This window comes from Corylus avellana, chromosome ca3 (genome assembly GCF_901000735.1).
Source record: "Corylus avellana chromosome ca3, CavTom2PMs-1.0".
Lineage (NCBI taxonomy): Eukaryota > Viridiplantae > Streptophyta > Magnoliopsida > Fagales > Betulaceae > Corylus > Corylus avellana.
Genome location: NC_081543.1, coordinates 3,229,835 through 3,249,117, shown reverse-complemented (window position 1 = coordinate 3,249,117; position 19,283 = coordinate 3,229,835). Strand labels below are relative to the sequence as shown.

At 35.8% G+C, this 19,283-nt stretch overlaps 1 protein-coding gene across 1 annotated transcript; it reads right to left on the bottom strand.

The window, feature by feature from the left end:
- Window positions 1-349: 349 nt before the first annotated feature.
- On the bottom strand, window positions 350-17,635 carry LOC132173763 (transportin MOS14). The gene is made up of 27 exons (XM_059585360.1): window positions 17,269-17,635; window positions 14,362-14,439; window positions 14,166-14,228; window positions 13,865-13,912; window positions 13,645-13,791; window positions 12,040-12,171; window positions 11,870-11,910; window positions 10,535-10,626; window positions 10,268-10,395; window positions 8,649-8,724; window positions 8,365-8,485; window positions 8,188-8,287; window positions 7,403-7,484; window positions 6,627-6,709; window positions 5,938-6,057; window positions 4,705-4,756; window positions 4,308-4,463; window positions 3,340-3,463; window positions 3,161-3,242; window positions 2,990-3,078; window positions 2,831-2,905; window positions 2,674-2,728; window positions 1,878-1,997; window positions 1,706-1,798; window positions 1,468-1,613; window positions 1,211-1,388; window positions 350-1,094 (listed from the first exon to the last, which is right to left on the bottom strand). The coding sequence occupies exons 1-27, from the start codon at window positions 17,389-17,391 to the stop codon at window positions 816-818; spliced, it is 2,883 nt and encodes a 960-aa protein (XP_059441343.1). The 5' UTR covers window positions 17,392-17,635; the 3' UTR covers window positions 350-815.
- Between the last annotated feature and the right edge of the window lie 1,648 nt (window positions 17,636-19,283).

Genomic DNA, 19,283 nt, shown 5'->3' with positions numbered 1-19,283 from the left:
GTCACTGTCAGGCAACAAATTAACTACTACTTCGAGAGAGAGCAAGTTAATTCCATCAAAAGCTTCTTTTCAAAAACCTTCTTTTGTACAGGAGTCGCAAATTATTACAATTTGGTAAACGAATTTCAGCTGATTGACATTTAATTACACATACGTGCTGATCTGTTACAATCCAATATATACCATATAAGCTGCAGGGAGGGAGGGAGCTGTGTTTGATTTGACAGAAAATGAAGGAAAATGTGGGGAAACAGAGAAGATGTGATAACAATCATCCGTATGATAGAAATAAGACCATTTTTTCTTCAAACACGTTTGTTTTCTTCCCAGCATTTTTTTGGATAATCAAACCAATATAAATAATGCACTGCAGTTGTTTGAACAAACGGTAGATTACTCCAATTAAATAAAGACAACTATTAACAATAGAATCGAGATTTCCAACATTGTAAAGGATGAAACACTCCTAAAGAATGCCCTTTTTGTTCTCTCTTTTTTTTTTTTTTTCCCCCATTACTGTAAATTACAACTCTTCACCAAGTAAATTTACCCCCCAAGAAATAAGAATTACAAAGCCAAGACAAGTGAGAACCCACTGAATGATCCCACATCTCATCAATTGAGACAACGGTCGCTCCTCTCCCACCCAATAGGAAGGGGCGGCATTGATTCTCCTTTAAAATTGGAGAATGATAATTAAAACACAAAGGAGAAAAAAAAAAGGGTAAAGAATGTAACACATAATACACAGCCAAAGTAACTATTGACTAACGGTGGCCTAAGCAAAATGGCCCTTTTGTCACTTTCCCATCCTCCTATGATACAGGTATCAAATTCAACTCAAGTGGCCTCAGAGCTCCTTGAACAATCTCCTGAACAGTTCGGTTACGACGGCAAACATCTGAAATCTCTTCAATTGGAACAGTCCGACTGCCAATGTCAAATCCAGAAGCTGCATCAGACAATGCCTTCAAAAATCTGGACCGCTCAACTTCCGTTACAGCAGTCAATGGAATTAGAGAAACACTCTCATTAGCCCACTCCACTGCCCGTGCCCCGTATGCACGAGTTAATGCCAACAGAGTATAAGTTACCTGGGGAAAGGAGAGTCCATGAATTTTCAAAAACTTGAAAGTGAAAATGAATATGCTAATCATGGCATGTACATATTGTAAAAGGTCAACAATTTGACAATAAAACTAGGAGCTACCGATTCCAATCGAGAGCTAGGCAGAGCCCCTGTTAAAGAGGCAATCAAAATTCTGGTGATGGTGGGGCCTCGAGGAATAATCACAGAGTCCCTTATAGGTAAGTATTGCTCTCCATTGCTAGAGTTCGCAAGATCAAAGATATCGGTTAAGAAGGTCAATATGGAATTGGAGGCCTCCCTGCAAAGGGAAGAAAAAGTAAGACAACCATGAAAGAAATGTTCGTCACTGATACAATTTGGAGAGAGAGAGGACATACCTATGCTGTACTGTGATCCCAATCATAGAGCAATCTACTAATGATTGAAATACTTCAGATGGCATAAATAGCTGTGGACAATAGCGAATGCACCTTGATGCCAACAAAAAACAATCATCTGCTATATCTGGTCTGGCAGTAAATTCCTGCAGAAAAGATTCAAATAGGATCAAGTAACGACAAATTTAAAGGCAGATCTCAAGAAGGGAAAAGTGATAAACTGCTCTAGAAGCCATACCTGAATATTTGTGAGAAGACGCGTTGTATTCAAAAAGAGTGATTCAATCAAATTTTTCAAATAGTTTGCACAAGATGAGTCTGAACCAAATATCTGCAATCCAAGATGCACTCCCCACTCATATTGATAACAACAAGAATAAAGTATCTCATTTTATAAAAGGAATCCATACCTTTATAACTTCACTCGAGAGATATAGGAAGCATGGCTGGAAATGCTGTTTATATAGGCCTTGAATCTCTTCTAGCATAGCTCCAATTGTGATTCCCATGAACCTTCCAGAAGTTCTTACCTAAGAAAAGTTAAATTCCTTATGTTTCTAGTCTCAGAACATACATTGTACTAGGCATAACGATCAATTCAGATTAACCACGTAATTCTAACAAACGGCCTGACAATGAATATATTGGGCAAAAAGAAAGTGAAAGCATGGTCTAAAAGAAATAAAGAAAAAGAGACGATTCAAAGGAGATACCAGGATAAATTGATGCTTATAAGCCTAAACTCATCATTATAGAGTCTACATCACCATAGATTCCTTTGACTTCAAAAATCAATTTTTTTAGTGTTGGAGGATTAACAATGATCACATATAAGTTACTCAATAAACATGTCAACAATGCAGATGATTATTGAGCAGCATACAACTTGCAAAAGAACTTTGGTCTATAACATCAGTTATTCGGAATAAACACAATTACAAGTCAAGTTGCACGTGGTCATTCATCAAAAAAAAAAAGTCTCTGTTGCAAGTGGTCTACACAGTTCAAGCATCAGAATAAACCTAAGCAAAGGTGTAACATGCATCAAGATTGAAAGCAGAAAATCAAGTAATACAATAAACAAACCACTGTGTTCTCAGCACCATTATACTAGGAAATGCTCTATTTGTCATTCTAAATTTAACCGGTTTAACCTATATTTTTCATCAAGCAAACATAGCAAATGACATGGTTTGGAAAACTCACAGCATATTTGCAAGCTCGGCAAAGGGACTCCATCGTTCGCATGTCCCAAGCACGACTAATTCAGAATCATTTAAAACATGAATCAGAGAAGAATGGGAAAGTCCAGGTACATTCACATAGGAGCTTAGCCTACCTAAAAACATTTACAGTTACTTACAGATCAAAGATAGCTTTAAAGATTGGCCAAAGCCTTTGAATTGCATCTGCTACTGCTTCAGGATGATTTACATATCTGCAATTGGTTTCAGAATTATGTTGGAGACATATAAATAGATAAAGAGAAACAAAGCAAATAACAAAGGGGTTTTGATCACACCTAAAGATGTACGCAAATCGATCAATATGAACAGTTAACTCACGAGCAGGTTTCTTATTTAGTATCTCTGGACCTTGACTGACTGCTTCCTGGTTGTTCACATTACAAAATTGGGTTGTATCATCCACAAGGCAAGTTTGAATGAATAATTCCACAGGAAATAAAACCAACCTGTAAAGGAGTAACAACTGGCAAGCATAATGCCTCCAGTGCACTCTTAGCATTGTCAGGTGGGAGTTGTGTAATGACCATGCTGCAAAAAGATATTAAGAAAGTTCAGAAAAACCACTCAACACAGAATATGTTTCACCAAGCAATGTTATTATCTCCAACAGAAGCAACAAACTTACCTTAAGGCTTCAACTAGATGCAACGAGTCCTCGGCAGAGACTTTAAAACTACCTTCTCCGCTAACTGCCCTATGGTATATGTGAAAGAGACCATCTAAACATCCACAAAGCTTTCTCCGACAATCTGCAGTTAATACAAATCATTGTAATCCATACTTAGAGAAAATGAAACAAAATTTTAATGTGCATCACCATAGTGCAGTGAGAAAGACAATCTGTTTAGTGTCTTACCAAAACTAAATATCAGAGGTGTATAGTAAAAAAGGGAAGTAAAAACCACAAGAAACATATAGAATATAATAAGATTAATATCAAACAAAAATCACAGATCTACCTCATCCCTCCCACCATTATTAAGAATGGAGAGAGAGAGAGAGAGAGAGTAATATGGTAATATATAAATAAAGGAAAAACCAACCAAGACCGAAGGGGAGATAATTTAGCTTTAGAGTACTGAACTTAGCGTAAATTTTTCTTTGGCAGTTCAAATCACAATAAGACCTTTGAATGACTTCAAAACACATCCCAACTATCTTAAAACAAAATAGAGGTTGAAAAAAAAAAGGTCCAGAGAACTATTCTTTACATACTTTTTTACAGTAGAAGCAACAAAAACAGCTACTTAATAAAACAATTTCAGCCCACACTTGGTATTCATAATTTCAGGAGTGTGCTTGTCACAGTCCCCCCACAAATCCTAGCAGCTAAGATTCGTCAGACCTGAAGATCTGGAGCTCAAAGCCATCTAAAGTTTTCTATAGGGATTAGAATGTGCTGAATACAAATAAAAGCATCTAGAACAATGAGTTGTCATCATTTGGTGAAAAATAAGCCACTCATGTAGATACGTGAGATCATTGGGCCCAAAGCAAGCTTTTTCTAAACTGCTTCTAATGGGAAAACACAAAAATCAAGTCAAATTTCTAGATGCTTTTATTCCTTACCACTTTACAAGACATATTCCTTACCATCACAGATGTGTCTAAATGCCAATGCCGCAGCTGCTGCAGAATCTTCAGATGTACCCATGCCACTCATGAGGATATCAATTAGTGAAGGCAGTATAGATGGTCCAATTGATGCAGAATCAAGCCATTTCGAATATGCTCCAATTGATAAGCACACTGAAAATATTTTCCATAAGCAAATGACAAGAGTCAATTATAAATGATAAAATTTCGATATCACATAGCCAAAGCATCCCTCTGAGCAGCCAGTTGAAGCAAGGTTTTTAGACTGAAAACCGTGTCAACCTTTGGTAGAGATGATTCAGCATCCCCACTCCAAGGTAACAACCATGACCCTCATTGGGCAAAAGGTAAAGGGGGGAAGAGCAGCCTATGAGCTATAATAAAAAAAAATTACCTGTCTGAAGTAGTTGGGGTTGTCGAGGAAGTTTGGGAAGCAAACTCATAACCTGCACGTAGCAAACACACCAAACAAAAATGTATACTCTTAAGAATTACAAGTACTATACTAACAGATATTATCTATTATTATAACCAATTACGAAGAAGGCATTCTTGAATTAAATAATTATTTTTTTATGAATTCCACCACGTGTTAGTATAAGCAGAGGTCACCTGAAGAACACAAACTCCAGCAGGAAAATACTAATGCATACATTTAAGGTTATATTCTCACCAGCAGGGACAGTCTTTATTTAGTATGTAGGCAAATACTTGAGCACAGTTTGGTAGGGAGGATGGAAAAGGTAAGAAGGATAGGAAACTAAGAGGAAATAAGAGAGTACTATTTTCTATAATAGGGTGTTTGGTAGGAAAGATGGAAAAGTGGAAGGACAGAAGAAGGCCATCATTTTCCCTTGATTGACACAGAAGATGGCTGCAAGGTAGGAAAACCCATTTCAGATTATATATACTACCGTCGGGACAGAGTTTTCCTCCAACCCCGTCTATAAAAATGTCATTTGTCTATTTACATGTGAGATGCACAAGCATTTTTAAATAACATGTGCGAATCACTTCTTTTTTTTAATAAATTTCCTTCCACCTCTGTCCTTGCTAGTAAAAATGCATGTGCATCTCATATGCAAATGGACACATGGCATTTTTATAAACTGGGTTGGAGGACCAATTTGAAGGAAAACTGTCTCCTATCCTCGTAGAAAAAAAGATATGTATATATCCATTCCACTTATTCCTTAATTTGTTCTTTTATATTCTATTGGAAACTCAAATGATTTTTTTGATAAGTAATCAAAATTAGAATATTGCATTTTGGTTAAATCCATGATAATTTTTTTTTAAAAAAATTAATCATTCCATTTTTTTCATTAAAACATCTTAATTTATTTGCACATTGTTACAAATATATTGATACCTTCGACTTATGCTCTCAGGAGACACTTTTTCCCCCTTTTCTATAAAATGTTGCCTAGGTAAAGGCAAAAACAAACCTTTAAAAAAAAATCCACAACGAAAAAAAAAAAAAGAGGATCAACCAGAGGGGGTAAAAATGCTACTTTTTACATTTCCTTACCTATGCATCAACCCCATTTCCACTCCACCAATGGAAAACACAAACACTCACCAAAGAACAAATAAGAATACAAGAGGGATTTAAATGACATTATACCTGAGGCATTACTTCAGCTTCAACAACTGATACGTAATTTGATATAGCTCGAATGCAAAATAAAGCAGCCTCCACTGGACGCCATTCACTATTTTCACCATTTCCACAGCCAGCTATGGCCTTAAATACAATAGGTAGTGAATATACTGTAGCAAAAAATCTTACAAAAAAATCTTCAAACAACAAAAAGTATAATATACAGGATGCTGAAAACATTCTTAAAGTTTGACCAACAAACCACAAATCCACAACACATTATTAGGGAGAAAACTGAGGAAAAGAAATGGCATTAACAAAACTTTTAAAAACTTTTTCCCTTCACCTCCTCAAAGACCAAATGAAGTGCAAATGCTCACAAATTTTTGAATTTCTTTTTCTTTTTCCTCCACCTTATATCAAAAATGTGTGTGCTCAATAAGTTTGAAATAGCCCCATAACATATTATAAAATGTTTTTTTTTTGATAAGTAACATATTATAAAATGTTTATCAGACATATATTTAAGTAATAGCATTTCAGGCTTTCAGCATCCAGGCAACTTCTGGCAACAGCAAAAAGAAAAATAAACTTACTAATAGGAAAAATACAAATCACAGATATTTTTATTAAAAAAAAGAAATTAAGATCTTCCGATATATTTTTCTCCAAAAAAATAATACTGTTCCAGTATCAAACAAAATTATACGCACCTCAACAAGCTTCTTGTAAAGGATTCGCAGCGTTGCGTCACCACCTAAGACTGACGCTGCATCAATCAAGACATCCGCAACAGCTAGTAACATCACAGATTCAGTTAGCATTATACAAGAAGAGATGAATAATCAGCCAAAAGACACCAACACAAAGAAAAACAAATTCAACTACTCAATGGAAGGTTCAATCCTGCAAATCTGAGAAAGTAATATATTATAATTACAGCACTTCTTGATTAGGATTTCTTCAGGTTGCCAATCCATGGTGTCCTCCACTACTCCAACATCTAGGATTCTATTTTGATAAAGGAATAGAATTTTTTTAAAAAAACAAAATCATTTAAATCAGCACAATACCATTGAAGAGCTAGAGCTCTATATCATTAACCACCAAATTATTTAGTATAAGGATACTCAAGATGTAACTCCAATCAACTAGGACCTTTTTGCACTTAATCAGATATTCTGACGTGAGCTAAAATACAGAACATTAGTTCAGTGACTATACTCTGCCATTCTCTCTCCAACAATTGTCTTAATGGTATAAACCTATTCATTGGTTCAGCAAACATAAGATCCTGGTTTACATTATCTGGAAGATTCTCACAATGAAATGCAGACAAGCAGCTAGAAGTAGCCCTTTGCAAACCTTTTGCGTGCTACCATAAACAGAACATAAAAAAATCTTTTAAACAACATGAGTGCAATATATGAACTTCTGTCAATTACTAAAGGATGATAAACAAAAGCAACACCATAAAGCTGATCATTACCGTATCTAGTCTGTTTAAATTCCTTGCGGTCCTCATGTGAGAGGTCATGATAATCTTGGGGATATTGAACTCGGAAGCTAACCTGTGAAGAAAAAACATAGCTCTCTAAAAATATTATAGGAAATAATAAACACTCACGATAGTTGTCTTCAACACAGTTCTAACTTCAGTTGAGACATTTTTCAATTCTTCTTCACTTAAAAACAAAAAACAATAAAAATAAAGATAAAAACTTGCGAGAAAAAAAAAAAAAAACCCTCAAATTATTATTCATTGTTCATAAGGAATCATTTCCTGGAAAAAGAAAAAGCGGAGGAAGTTGCAAAGATGAGACATATCATCAGGCTAAACAAGAAGATCAGGATTAACTTTTTCTGAAATTATTAAGATAATAATACCACCAACAAAATTCTAAGAATAGAAGAGCTGAGCTATAACAATAGTTGGTATAATCACATAAACCGGGCCACGATATTGATTTTTGGGTGTAAAAGCACATGTCAGTATTCAGTGGTGTTAATAGTCGATGCTATTATTTTTCTGATAAGTTAAAATAAAAATAAAAATAAAAATGAGGTAGGCAGATCCCTGCTACATGGGTACTATACACAAAAGCCCCCACCCAAAGAGAGGAAACCACTGCCTAGATTAAAATAGTCAATAACCTCCATAAAAGGAAATGAAGGATCAAATTTTAGATGAAAAAATACCAAGAAAACAGTGATTTCAAATCGCAATATGCTACAAGAGTTTGAATGTTTGAATTCTGAATTCAAAAGACTCACCAGGGATACAAGTGACTCATATGATGGAACAAAAGCATCCTGCCTCCGCTGTCTCTCAGCCTCAATGGACGCCTCATTACCAAATGGTAAATAAGAATCCCTGGCAGATTGCAATCGCTATATTCAATATTTTGTTTTAAGCACAATCCAGGAAAAGAGTACATACAGAAGGATTACCTTTTGGTCAAGATCACTTGAAGACTGTGCCAAAAGTTAAATGTCATTGAAGCAATATAATATTCTGGGTGCGAAGCAACTTCCAATAACGCATTTATAATCAACATTGATTCATCAGAACCTGAAGAAAATAAATAATCAACCAGAAAGGCGATTATCAGATAAAGAATAACTGATGAACTCAGGAGCACTTTTGCAACCCCAAAGTACTTTGCACCATTAGAGGCAAAATGCGTCCAAAAGTTTCTGAGCAAAGAGTTTCAATCAATTGTAGATATGTATACCAGTGGCAATCAGTTCAACATAGGAATCACCCATGTCAGCAAATAATCGAGCAATAGCCTTGACATCCTCTTCATCCTAAAACCAAAGATAGAAGAAAACAAAATAATAACTACCCTCGATGCATTAACTTTTCCAAATTTCAATAACGTTTTGAAGAGAATCTGAATGTACATAATTGTTTTAAACTTTTTTTTTTATGAAATTTTTTTTTTTTTTTTAAAAAAAAAGGAAGGTCCTAGAATAATTTGCATGTCCTCATAGGGAAGCATAAAAGAGAAAGAGAATAGCGAAATGCAAGTCATTTAGTTCTCTGTTATCATTTACATTTAGCAGACAATTTAAAGATACCAAGTAACTCATTGACTAGTATCATTTCCAATATCTTCCATTGTAACCATGCTAAATTTCTCTCAGATTTAGAAAAATCCCTGGACCAATGCTACCAGAGCATATCTTTATCAATGTACACTGTCAAGGTCATGATCCAAGTTGGGCAGAGAATACTGAAGCCAAAAATAAGGGAATAAATCAAACATATCAAAATTTCCCGATAATAACATGATGCCAAATGCGTGTGTTTAGTGGTGATGTTTCAATCCAGAATTGCTACTCAGCTAAAAAAGCCATGGAATCATACTTTATGATAAAATAACCAACACCAACACCAGCAAAATCCCAAGTAAATTGATATTCAACAGTCCTAAAAGAACAAGCAACGGTAAATTCTGCACACACTCCACTTTTTCCACCACCCTTGTATCCCATAAAAGCGGAATCCCACTTGAAGCCCCCTCTAGAGTCTAGACATCGTCAATCCTCAAGTTGGCAGCCCCACCCTGGATGATCTATAGAATTCCATTGACCCCTCTACTAGAAGCAGAGCTTCCATGGTTTCCAGCAGCCATTTCACACTAACACAACCTAGAGAAATAGAACGCAGTGACATTCTTTGCTTGGTCGGCCACTTTAGGGAAGATCCTCACTATGGACGACTTAAGGAAATGACATTTAATAGTTGTAGGTTAGTTGCATGTGCAAGAAGAGTAAGGAATTAGTAGGACACCTTCTACTCCACTGCGAGATTGCTTATGCCTTATGGAGTCCTATTTTTGACCTCTATGAATTACAGTGGGTCATGCCGTGGAGAGGAGTCGATCTCTTGGCATGTTGGAGAGGGCAAACTGGTTCTTCTCAAAATGTAGCAGTATGAAAGATAATCCTGTCTTCCTTGATGTGGTATATCTAGAGAGAAAGAAATGATTGTAGCTTTGATGATTGAGAGAGAAGGGTGGTGGATCTAAAGGTCTTCTTCAAAATCCTATACCAATGGAAAACTGCCTATGATTGTCTTCGTATTACTAGATATCATGATTTTCTTCATCTTTTTTCTTGCTCTAATTAGGTGATTCTCTTGTATACTTCTTATGTACTTGGATTGCTCCTTTTGCTTTTAATAAAATTTCGATTAATTTGAAAAAGAAAAAAAAAATCACTTTAATGGGAAACTATTTACTTGATGCTATTGACTCAGTAACATCGTTCTTACAATACACACTATTAGAAGCTTATTATACAGGCCAAGAAAAAGAAAACATTTACAACCCCATAAATGCAATACCTTTGAAGAATCTTTAAGATGTGCCTTTAGACTCATAACTTGAGGTACAATTACTTGAATCAAAGGCATCTGTACAGCAACACCACCAGAGCTTCCTCCCGCTGAGTAATGTATTAATTCAGAGATGACTGCAAAAAAGAAAGGGGATAATGAAAACAATCTAATCGATATTAAAGAGATAAACTATTTTAAGTTATAAATCCAAAACAATAAAGGAACTTTTCAAATACAATGCACGAAAATATTGGCTTTTCCCAACTATTATACCATTTACAGATGCCTCCGAAATAAACTCAGCGTTCAAGCTTGAAAGAGCTGTGTGCACCAAGGGTTGAGAAGCAAGCACAGCCCCAGGGATCCTGAAACCAACACAAGATTACTTGACATGTCATCTACATGCTCAGGAAAATTCACAAGCTGCATATGAATGGCACACCAAGGACATCTCTATTTGCCATGTAGAGGCAATCTTAGTCTAGTAAGGTAAATGATGCTTAATATCATGATACACAAATGCAAGTGTGCAACATATATAAATGCATAAATATACTTTTTTTTTTATAAGTAAAATTGATGGAATAATACATAAATATATTATGTATGTTATGCATAAATTGATGCATAAATATGTTATGCATAAATATACATAACATATGTATCTATTGGACTCAAATCAACAAAGCCTTTTGCCCAACTATTTCAAGAAGGCAAAAATAAATTTTTATGATTATCAGTCCATGCTCGCCATCAACCCATTTCCTTTAGCTGTCTCCTCAAGTCTACCCTTGGCGCTCACAATTCCCTTACATTTTTTTTTTTATAAGTAATCAAGATTCATTGAGAGCGTAAGACGCCCCTAGGTACACCCCCTTACATTCTCTAACAAGAAATTGAAAAATTAAATTGAAGACAAGACGCCAACTTCTCAATTCCCCATCCAATTTCCAATCAGTAAAAGCCGCAAAATCCCAAACTCTACACTTTATTCTATCACTTAATGCATAATCCACAGTCCCAACTCTCCAACCCACCACATCTCTATGTAAAGTAATCATTAAGCCCTCTTACAAAGCCAATATCAGAAGACCCAAAGGATAAGGAAACTTCCAATCAACTACAAGGGGACTGAGTCCCACTTCAAAAATTATATCAACTACAATGGAGCAGCAGTCTGAAGTTGTATGAGGAAAGCACTTGTATGAAATGAAAGAAACTTTTCTCTTGTCTATCACACCTTTAAATAGATTCCAGTCTATTAAACACTACACTTTCCTGAAAATGCAGTCAATTTAGCTATGCTTTCCCAGGTGGAGGATCTGAATTTGTAAAACCACCCGAGAGATCCAGTAATTGCAAACCACAACTCTTGGGATAATCTTATAACGTAATTGTATCCACCCATGCACCAGTTATAATGAAAGAATAACAAAATATTTCAGGCCAAAACCTCCTTTAGATTTGAGGGGTATGAGCCACCGATTGATATTTACCAGACTACATAACTTGCAAAAAGTATTCCCCTCTCTGTATAGGAAACAAAATGTTTGTAACAAACTCTTAAATATAAGTCTGTACAAGATTCAAAGAAAAGGAAATGCATACCCATGCTTCAGTCGAAGCCAAGATGCAAATGCCTCAAGAACCTGAAAATCAATTACATTGAAATGATCCAAAGCCACTTAGTAAAAAATAAAAATCCAGCATTTATTATGTCCCAAATACCAACATAGACTAAATAATTAAAAAGTTTCTGACAAGGTAAAAGCTCCCACCTGCTCCTTGAGTTCATTAATACTCAAACAAGCTGTCAAGATACTTAAAGCAACCTCCATTTGAGAAGTGAGCTCTTTTTCAAATTGCCGGCGCCTTTCCGGACGAGCTGCTATCTTGTAGTTATATACTTCCTGATTGCAAGAACAAAACAGGTAGAGAATCCATAAATGCAGTAAAGCTACTACCTTTCTACTAAGGTATATATTGTGACTACGTACCCAAAAAGAATAAACAAAGGCATGTTTGTATTATTAGCTTTCAATAAATACTAGTAAATTAAACACTCCCATGTTTTCTATAAGACATTAATCCCCATTTAAAAAGATAACAAAAGGCTACAAAATAAAGCCTTTCCTGTATTTTTCTTTTAGATAAGAACCAAATTTGAGAGAATTAAAGATGACAGAGCATTGTACATCAAGACTAAAACAGTGTTAGAAAGGAGCGATGATGTCCTTTCACAAAGACAGATACAAATATTCACACAATCAACTAGTCAAGAGTTACCAGCATCACAGAAACCCAAATTAAACCATAGTTTTTTTTTAAAAAAAAAGGTAAATATGAACCAGAATGGAAGCATAAACCAGAGCATTGTACAGCAAAAGACTAGAACAGCGTTAGAAAGGGGCTTACAATGTCCTTTCGGAAAGACAGATGCAAATATCCATACCATCCCCTTCTCAATAGTAATCAAGCATCAAAGAAACCCGAATTTAAACCATTTTTTTTCTTTTTTTTCTAATGGGTAAATCTGACCCAGTATGGATGCATAAAATGCATCACTAACCACCTTTTAATCAAGTGATAAATATATGAACTCTTTTTTACAGCCAACTTAAATATTGTGCTTGACCAGCATGGTCAAGCCTGCTTCTCAGATATCTTTGTTGTTTTAAAGTTTTCAAGTTTTCAAGATTTTGTTCAAAGATGACATCAAATCATTTTTTTGATAAGTAATGTTGTATATATCAAAAAGCGCAATGCACCTCTAAGTACACAAAAAGTATACATAGGGAAACCCGCAAAAACCCACAATAAGACCCAAAATAAAAACCCAATAAAAGCGTAAAGAAACCCTGACACCTAAAACCCAAAACAACCCTAAGCTCACTATGACCTCCCACAAAAAGACCCCCAAAGTTACAGAAGCAAACCCATCAAACAATATTCTTGCCCTTCCTTCCCCAAGAAGGCCCACTAGCTATACCATAGTTAATGGGTCTTAGATAAACAACTTTTGCTTGAAATAATTTGCTTTTAGGAAATGGTCTCTAAAAACACATAAATGGTTGTTATGTTTGTTTACACCTTCAGTGCTTCACTCTTGGAAAAAGTAAGTTTAAAGACAAGCTTATCTGTTAAACACTGCACGAATTCATGCCGCATCCACATAGTAATGTGAACAGTTCTACAAACAATAACATCATTTAATAGTATTTTTGTCCAATGTCTAATGAAGCACATTCAACACAATAACATCCATCCATGGACAGCATTCTCATCATTTAATTCTTAGGTAGACAACATTTCCATCTTTCTTCCTAAAAAATTCTGAATAGATCACAAATATAAATTCTGAACATGCATGATTTTATATGTACCTCAGGCAAAACTGTAAGTAGCTCCAAGAATCCTGGAATATATTCTGGATGAGATTTCATCTCATCTCTAAGCCAATTCACAATACCACCATCTCCCCAATCTTCTGCAGGAACATATACAGCCAGAGCAGCCACTGCAATGCTAATCTACAGAGCAAGCCAATTGAGGATAATACCAACATTACAGGATAAATGATGAGAAGGGTAATTTAATTAATACCTGAGTTCTAACTTTAGGAGGCCCTTTGTGAAATTTTTTCAGTAAAGTCTGCATTTAAAACAGCCATCCAATCATATCTCATTGATGTGATAAGAAATTCCTAAGCGTTATGTCTACATGCATATCAATGCTTTCTTTTTCTTTTTCTTTTTTGATAAGTAATGTTGTGTATATCAAAAAGCGCAGCATATCAATGCTTTCTTGAATACAGATAGGAAATAAAACCATTTCTTCATAGACTAAATCTAAATAAAGCCAAGAACAGAAGACAATAGCAGCTAGAAAACAGATACTCACTCACATTTAAGGAATCCCGTAATGGGCGAAAAGCTTCAGAAGGTAGTTCTTCGAAATCTCGTTGTACCTAGATCAAACACCAAGTGCAAGACTACTCAAAAAGAAGAAACCATCACATGCTAAACAAGGTTTTCATTGTTTAGCATTTCACATATCCATAGTATAAAGCAATGGAAAGATTCACGAGTGTTTAAGTTTACCTTGCTTCTAAGGGTTTGAGAACAAAAGATTAAGGTTTCTAGATTGCTAGTGGCATCATGGAGCAAATTATCAGCAACCTAAATAGGAAAACAAAACGTTAATTAGTCTAGAACAGAACATATTATGACATATATGGGTTAATTGGCAGAAACGTCACAGAACAATATGGTAAAGTGTAATTAGAGTGGAACAGCGTGTAATAGCATCCAATACAAAGGGAACCATCACCAAAGAGCACCAATAAAGAACTGCACAACCTGAACTTTGAGTATGAAGAGTAACCAATTAAAAACATGAAATCTCCAAGACAAGTTAGAGAAAGGGGGAGGAAAATCAAAGATTTTTTAAACCATTTAACTTCATCCTATGCATATTTAAAAATCCCTACATCTCATCCAGGAGAAGGAAGTAGTGCTATGAAAAATCAGGAAGATGTCTCCAAGGTTTATGGAAAAATATTAGGAGAGATTGGGGGAAGTTCTCTAGCCATACCAAATTTGAGGTGGGAGATGGCTCCAAGGTCAGTTTCTGGCATGATCTGTGGTGTGAGAATATGGCCCCTTAAGAATGTCTTTCCAGATTTATTTGGCGTTGCATGCGCAAAGCACACTTCTTTGAAGCTCACTTGGAGTTTTCAGGTGGCTCCACTCAGTGGAATGTAAGCTTTGTTAGAGCGGCTCATGATTGGAAGGAGGATATTCCTACCTCTTTCTTCAGGGTGTTGTATCCAGCTAGAACGAGATGGGAAGGTGAAGACAAACTTTGGTGGGTCCTCTTCAAAAGAGGTGCATTCGTTGTTAGATCTTTCTACAGTGTCTTGGCTTCGCAATGATGGCTTAGGTTTCCCTTGGAGGAGTGTTTGGCAACTAAGACTCCTTTGAGAGCAGCCTTTTTTCCTTGATCAGTGGCCCTATGAAAGATCCTTACCACAAATAATCTGAGGAAACAGTATGTCATCATGGTTGATAAGTGTTGTATGTGTAAAAGAAACAAGGAGTCCATAAACCATCTTCTTCTCCATTGTGACGTTGTCAGTGCCTTGTGGGATGCTTTTTTCAATCAATTTGAGTTGTCTTGGGTTATGCCTAGAGGAGTAGTCGACTTATAAGCGTCTTTGTGGACTGCCAAGCACGCTCGAAATACTGCTGTATAGAAGATGGTGCCTTCATGCCTCTGGTAGAGTCTATGGAGAGAAATGAATGATAAAAGTTTTGAAGACCGTGAGAGGACTTTGGATGAGCTTAAGTCGCTATTTTTATATACTTTGTATCTTTGGACCGCAGCTTTTATCTTCTTTTTTTTTATAAGTAGTTGGCAAATATCATTAAAAGCGTAAAGACGCCCCTAAGTACACAGGAAGTATACAAGATGAAGCACCTAACTAGAAAGAGTAAAAAGAACAAGGAAATCACAATACTTAATTGTTAAAAGAGAAACATAGACGGTTGTTTAAATATAAAAATTTTGAAGAAAATGATTTGATCTCTTCAAAACATTTGTAATTCATTTCTCTCCATAAACACCATAAAAGGCATGTAGGCACCATCTTCTACACAGCAACACTTCACGTACCATTGGTAGTCCACACAACAGCTTTTATTCTTTCTTTGGTGATTAGTTATCATGATTTCCTTGTTCTCTTTTCTCCCTCTAGTTAGGTGTTTTCGCATGTATACTTCATGTGTACCTGGGGCCACCTTAATATTTTAATGATATCTCTAGTACTTATAAAAAATAAAAATAAAAACACAAAGTTTGCTAGAGAGAGAGAGAGAGCAAAAGTTAAGTGCTATAAATAAATTAAGTCTAAAGCATTTTCATAATAACTAATGATTTCAGCATGTTAACATATATAATTAGTTGAACAGAAGCATGAATTTCAGCTTTCAATTGTTTTATGTGGTATTTGCTTGAAATAACTCATAATTGATATGATGCCATCTAAGTTGTAAACCTTTTATCTTCAGTTAACAGTAAAAATACATTTAATTAGCAGCAAAATCAAGCCAAGCCTAGCCCGAGCCCAGCATACCAGGCTTTGATAGTGAGCCTGAGCCCTCAATCTCAAGCCCAAGTCGAAGCAGGCAAAGCTTGGCTCTTTTGCAATCCTACACCAAAGTATGTAAACAAACACATATCAACAGAACATATGCATTTTATAGTTAATTAAGAGTTAAAATTCTTCTTCCCCAAACAATTAAGTAACACCTAGTGTACAAGAACAGAACATACAAGACTGAACCGTAAAGTCAATAACAACCACTTCTGAAATCTTACAGTAGACGAATGACAAATACATTCTCTAGTTGGTGCACAAAATCAAAATTGAAATTTTAAATTATAATGTCTATTTCTCTCATCCATTTTAGTGTCAGACGATTGAAATGTTTTTAGTTTCAAACACTTTAGTATACTATCCTTCCCCCTTTTTTCTCAGCAACCAAGCATAATATGATTGAATTCCTGTGCAAAACATGAACTTCGTGCAGCTCTCAATATAAACTTGTCCATTTCAATTCATTTCTCTACATTTTCTCAGTACCCAAACAGAGGATATGTCAGTTTCCTTGCCTAGCATACAACAAAAATAAACCACACGCGCAATATATAAAATCCAAAGAAAAAAATGCAGTGAGCCGCAGCTCGGATTTAAAAAATGAACCCTAAATGAGACACATTCAAAACACACGCACATCGGTTTTCAAAAACAAATTGAAAATACGCCTGTGAACTTCTCGAATCCAACTTGATCAGTGAAACAGTAAAACAGCACCAAATTCATCACGAATCTCGCACAGATTAATCAAACATAGAGTTCTTCGCACAAACCGAATCCGCAAGCTTCCAATACCAGCCGAAATTGTTGAATCAGAGAAGCAGATAGTGGATTGTGGATTGTGGAGTACCTGCCAGGCGTCGAGGGTGCGCTGAAAATCTTGGAGCCAGCGATCGGCTTGCATTCGAACCGCATCGTCGGGGTGATGGTACAGTGCGTTTAGGGCTTCTTTCACTGTGTTCTGGAGCTCCATGCTTGGCTCATCAACCCGAAGCTTGAGAATCGTAGGATTGCCCTTCTAGGATTTGTGTAGTATATATCTCTTTCTTTTTGCCCTTTGGGTTTTTGATTTTCTTTTCTTGTTTTCTTTTGTTTTTTTTTTTTTTTGGATAAAGGGGTTTTTGGCGCCCGGGTGAGAAAGGGGTCGGCGTGACTGCTTGATGATCAGTGATGGTTTGAAGGGAAGTGAGGGTTTAGTTAGCCGTCCGATCTGCGCGTGTTTGACCCTTGGTCAATGCCACTTCTGGGGAACTTACGGGTTTGAGATGAGGGCGATGCTTGGGATAATGGACACGTGGCATAAAGATAGGTTGACTAATTAACCCGAAACAACAAGTTGACTAATTTTATAATTTCGATTCGGGTGAAGTGAATTTGTTGAGATTGGGACACCATACCAATAATACAATTACAGTTTATTAATCTCATTATGACTTGTTTTATTAATTATATTCTCACAATAATGATGAATTCTATCCACGTTAATGTCCTTTTTTTTTATTCACCGGTTAGGAGTGGGCAAATACATTACTGTTTATACATTACATGCCTGAAATCTGAAGCTTTTTTCAGTAAAACGGACCTCCGAGGCCGAGACCTGAGAGGCTGAGTGACTGCCAAAACGGAACGGGAAGGAAACAAATGGAGTTTAATTTCTCCTGCTTGTCAAGTGTATGTCCATCCAAAATTTCACTGAAGATGTGATGTTATTTTATGGGAAAAATACAAAAATAATTATTGGGGTTACAACTGATTTGCAACAAGGCCACTATAATATAAAAATGTTATGAAAATACTGTATGGTATGAAAAATAACAAGTCTCTATTGTCAAATTCCATATTAAATCTTGACGAATTTCATTAATTTGTCACGTCATTTTTAATTAAAGAATAATGATACATGTATTCATTTTTTTTACACTTATTTCCTCACACCCATAAATAGGAGTAGGCAAATACCCGTGAAACCTGCCCCGCCCATTTTTCCTAATAAAAACATGGATCCGGATTATATTTTTAAAATATCCGTACATGGTAGGGGTGGCAAGTTGTGGGTTGATTTTTTTTATAAAAAAACCCCTCGGATACCCGCCCGCCCCGCCCCTTTACCATAAACCTAAAAACCTAATACCCACAATAACCCATCAGTCATCTTATTCTCTTTTCACGCCGCTTCTTCTTCTTCTTTCTTCATGTTTTTCTTCTATCCTCTCTCTCTCTCTCTCCCTCCCTCGTTTGCGCCTCTCTCTCTCTCTCTTGTCCAATCGTCTACACCTCTCTCTAGGTAATGTAAACCCATCTAAACCCGCATTACCCACCCCGCCCCCAAAAATCTAAGACTCGGCATATATTGTTCATTATAGCAGGGTTGCATGTCTAATTTTTAATACTCGCAACCTACAAGGCAGGTACTTAAATACCCAATACCTGGCCCAATCCGACCTATGTCAACCCCTACCCATAAATAGCTTTAAAAACTATCATTTGATAAAAAATATAATAAATATTAATCTCATATTTAATAATAGTTTTAAAACCCACATGTAAGTGTGGAAAAATTGTGTAAATAAACAGGAGTGAGTATAACATTATTCATGAAATGAAAATCTTGTAGAGATGAAAATAGAATGCTTTCTATTTTTCATTCTCAAAGAAGTACATATTTTGCCCAAAACTTCTTCCATAATGGCTTTGCTCCTATTAAAATTAAAGGGTTAATTACCTTTTTAGTACATAGTTTTTTTGTTTTTTCACGTAAGTTTCAAATTCTATCATAGATAGTACATTACTTATGAAAAAAAACCAACTTAATACCCCTGTCACATTCCGTTGCACACCGCCACACTTGTCATCATATACAAATGC

Excerpts from the sequence above, each read along its gene's own strand:
- LOC132173763 (XM_059585360.1), bottom strand. The coding sequence starts at position 17,391 with ATGGAGCTCCAGAACACAGTGAAAGAAGCCCTAAACGCACTGTACCAT. Across the intron at positions 12,172-13,644 it reads TACTTACAGTTTTGCCTGAG|GAAGTATATAACTACAAGAT; the intron begins GTACATATAAAA and ends TCTTGCAATCAG. Across the intron at positions 1,614-1,705 it reads GTCTTCTCACAAATATTCAG|GAATTTACTGCCAGACCAGA; the intron begins GTATGGCTTCTA and ends TCTTTTCTGCAG.